This window comes from Nestor notabilis, unplaced genomic scaffold, assembly GCF_000696875.1.
Source record: "Nestor notabilis isolate BGI_N333 unplaced genomic scaffold, ASM69687v1 scaffold366, whole genome shotgun sequence".
Taxonomy (NCBI): domain Eukaryota; kingdom Metazoa; phylum Chordata; class Aves; order Psittaciformes; family Psittacidae; genus Nestor; species Nestor notabilis.
In genome coordinates this window covers 9,267-11,309 of record NW_009933080.1, presented here as the reverse complement: position 1 = coordinate 11,309, position 2,043 = coordinate 9,267, and the positions used below count along the sequence as shown (strand labels likewise).

The window sequence follows — 2,043 nt, the reverse complement described above, 5'->3', positions numbered from 1 at the left end:
TTAGAGATCATTCATCCACTGATTTCGTTTCTGCAGGGGTTCTCCTTTACCCTGAACATAACCATGAGGAAATACATATATTATAAAAATTTGCCCCCACTGGAAACTGAAGTGACAGGAAGAAGGGAAAAGAAATAAGGAAATTCAAGAGTTGTAACTTTGCTATCTGCAGGCAAGCTTTCAAACAAGTAAAGCTTTCATCTTGAGGACATGTAAACAGTAAGAACGGGGAAGGCCAATTTCTTTATTAGTTTAACATTTTTGGTTTTGTTTTGGGGGTTTTTTGCAAGGAACAGAAATTTTAAAAGTTTAAAACTGTCTCAAACTGTGGCCATCTCAGTAGACATGCGGACATACTTCTCCAGGACAGGAATCCTACTTCTAGAAGAACTACACCCTGATAGCCTCAAGGGCAGCCTAGTATGTAGCCTGATTTGATATTATAATGTTTATACCCAAGAATGTTTTCCCACACCTGATGTGTGGAATGCAAGGCATTACATTTTTTTCTCTTAGCATACAAATTCTTTGAGGATCACTTCATCTCAAAGGTTAAGGTGGCACTCCTGGATATCCTTCACATTCATCATTCATTTCTACTCATTTCTCCCCAACAACAGAGACTAGGAATGACAACACAAACTGCATGAAGCTCATCAGTGGACACTGATGCATGGACAACTTAAACACTGGAACCAGACTTTCACAAAGCCAGAAATCTCTCAAGATGGCTCTCTTTTGAGAAGCCAGATTATGGAATTCACACAGAATACTAAAACTATGTACTGTGATTTCACAGTAGAAAACTTTCACATGATTCCATACTGACTCTAAAATTGGCATTTCCAGAAAACAAAGTAAAAAAACCTTTTCCTTTGTATGGCACTCGCCATGGTAAGATGCCAAATACTGACTGGGGAAATCATGTACAAAAGTAACAGAGACAAACTGCACAATCTGTCTTTTGACAGTTTTACCAATTTGGCAGGCGAGTCTGAAGAAAAATGTTTCCTATCAAATGGGTTGTCAAAACCTCCATGACTGTTTTTTAACTTCAGTTAATACAAAAAATGCACTTACTGGCTTTTCAAGTACAATTGGATGATCAGGAAGAAACTCTGGCTTCTTCTGAGAAAGAGAAACATTTGAAAGTTTCAGAAGGAAATCCCTGCTGTATTTGATCCTTCCTGTGAATACACAAAATTACAATGTTCAACATTGTTGTTTAAGGCACTAAGGTTGGGAATTAAGAAAAGTGATTTGTTTCTTCTACAAAGGTGGAAATGCTGCATGTGGAATATAAAAATCAGTAGTAAAACCAACAATAATTTGTCTGACCTTGTCTTAAGATAATTTGTAGGAAATTACAAAGAATTTCACTTTAACTCTATAAAATTGACTTATTTGAAAACTTGAGGGCTTTCTTTTGTTTTTCCCTTGTTTAAAAACATATGATGATGATTTCTATAAGGCCTTCAGTTCAGTCCCCCACAACACCCTTCTCTCTAAACTGAGAAATACTGGTTTGATGGATTTTTTGGTGGATGAGGAATTGGTTAGATGGTCCCATCCAGAGGGTAGCAGTCAATGGCTCAATGTCCAGATGTAGATCAGTGATGAGTGGTATCCTTCAGGGGCCTGTACTGGGACCAGTACTGTTTAATATCTTCATCAATGACACAGACAGTAGGATAGAGTGCATCCTTGGCAGGTTTGCAGAGAACAAGCAGCTCAAGTGGAGCAGCTGACATGCCTGAGGGATGAGATGCCATCCAGAGAGACCTGGACAAGCTTGAGAATTAGGCCCATAAGAACATGGCCAAGTGCAAGGTAGTGCACATGGTTTGGGGTAGCCCCTGGTATCAATACAGGCTGGGGGAAGAAGGGATTGAGAACAATCCTGCCAAGGGCTTGGGGTTATTGGTGCATGAAAAACTGGACATAAGACAGCAATGTGCACAGCCCAGAAAGCTAAATATACTCTGGGCTGCATAAAAAAAAAAAAAAAAAAAAAAAAAAAAAAAAAAAAAAAAAAAAAAAACA

General features: G+C 38.4%; 1 protein-coding gene across 1 annotated transcript in view; it reads right to left on the bottom strand.

The window, feature by feature from the left end:
• LOC104407398 (chromosome unknown open reading frame, human C8orf88) overlaps positions 1–2,043 on the bottom strand; it is a 9,128-nt gene continuing 7,085 nt past the window's right edge. Inside the window, exons 4-5 of the mRNA XM_010016677.1 lie at positions 1,081–1,187; positions 1–51 (exon numbers count right to left, since the gene is read on the bottom strand). Coding sequence (XP_010014979.1) covers positions 1–51; positions 1,081–1,187 — 158 coding nt within the window. The remainder of the gene's footprint in view (positions 52–1,080; positions 1,188–2,043) is intronic.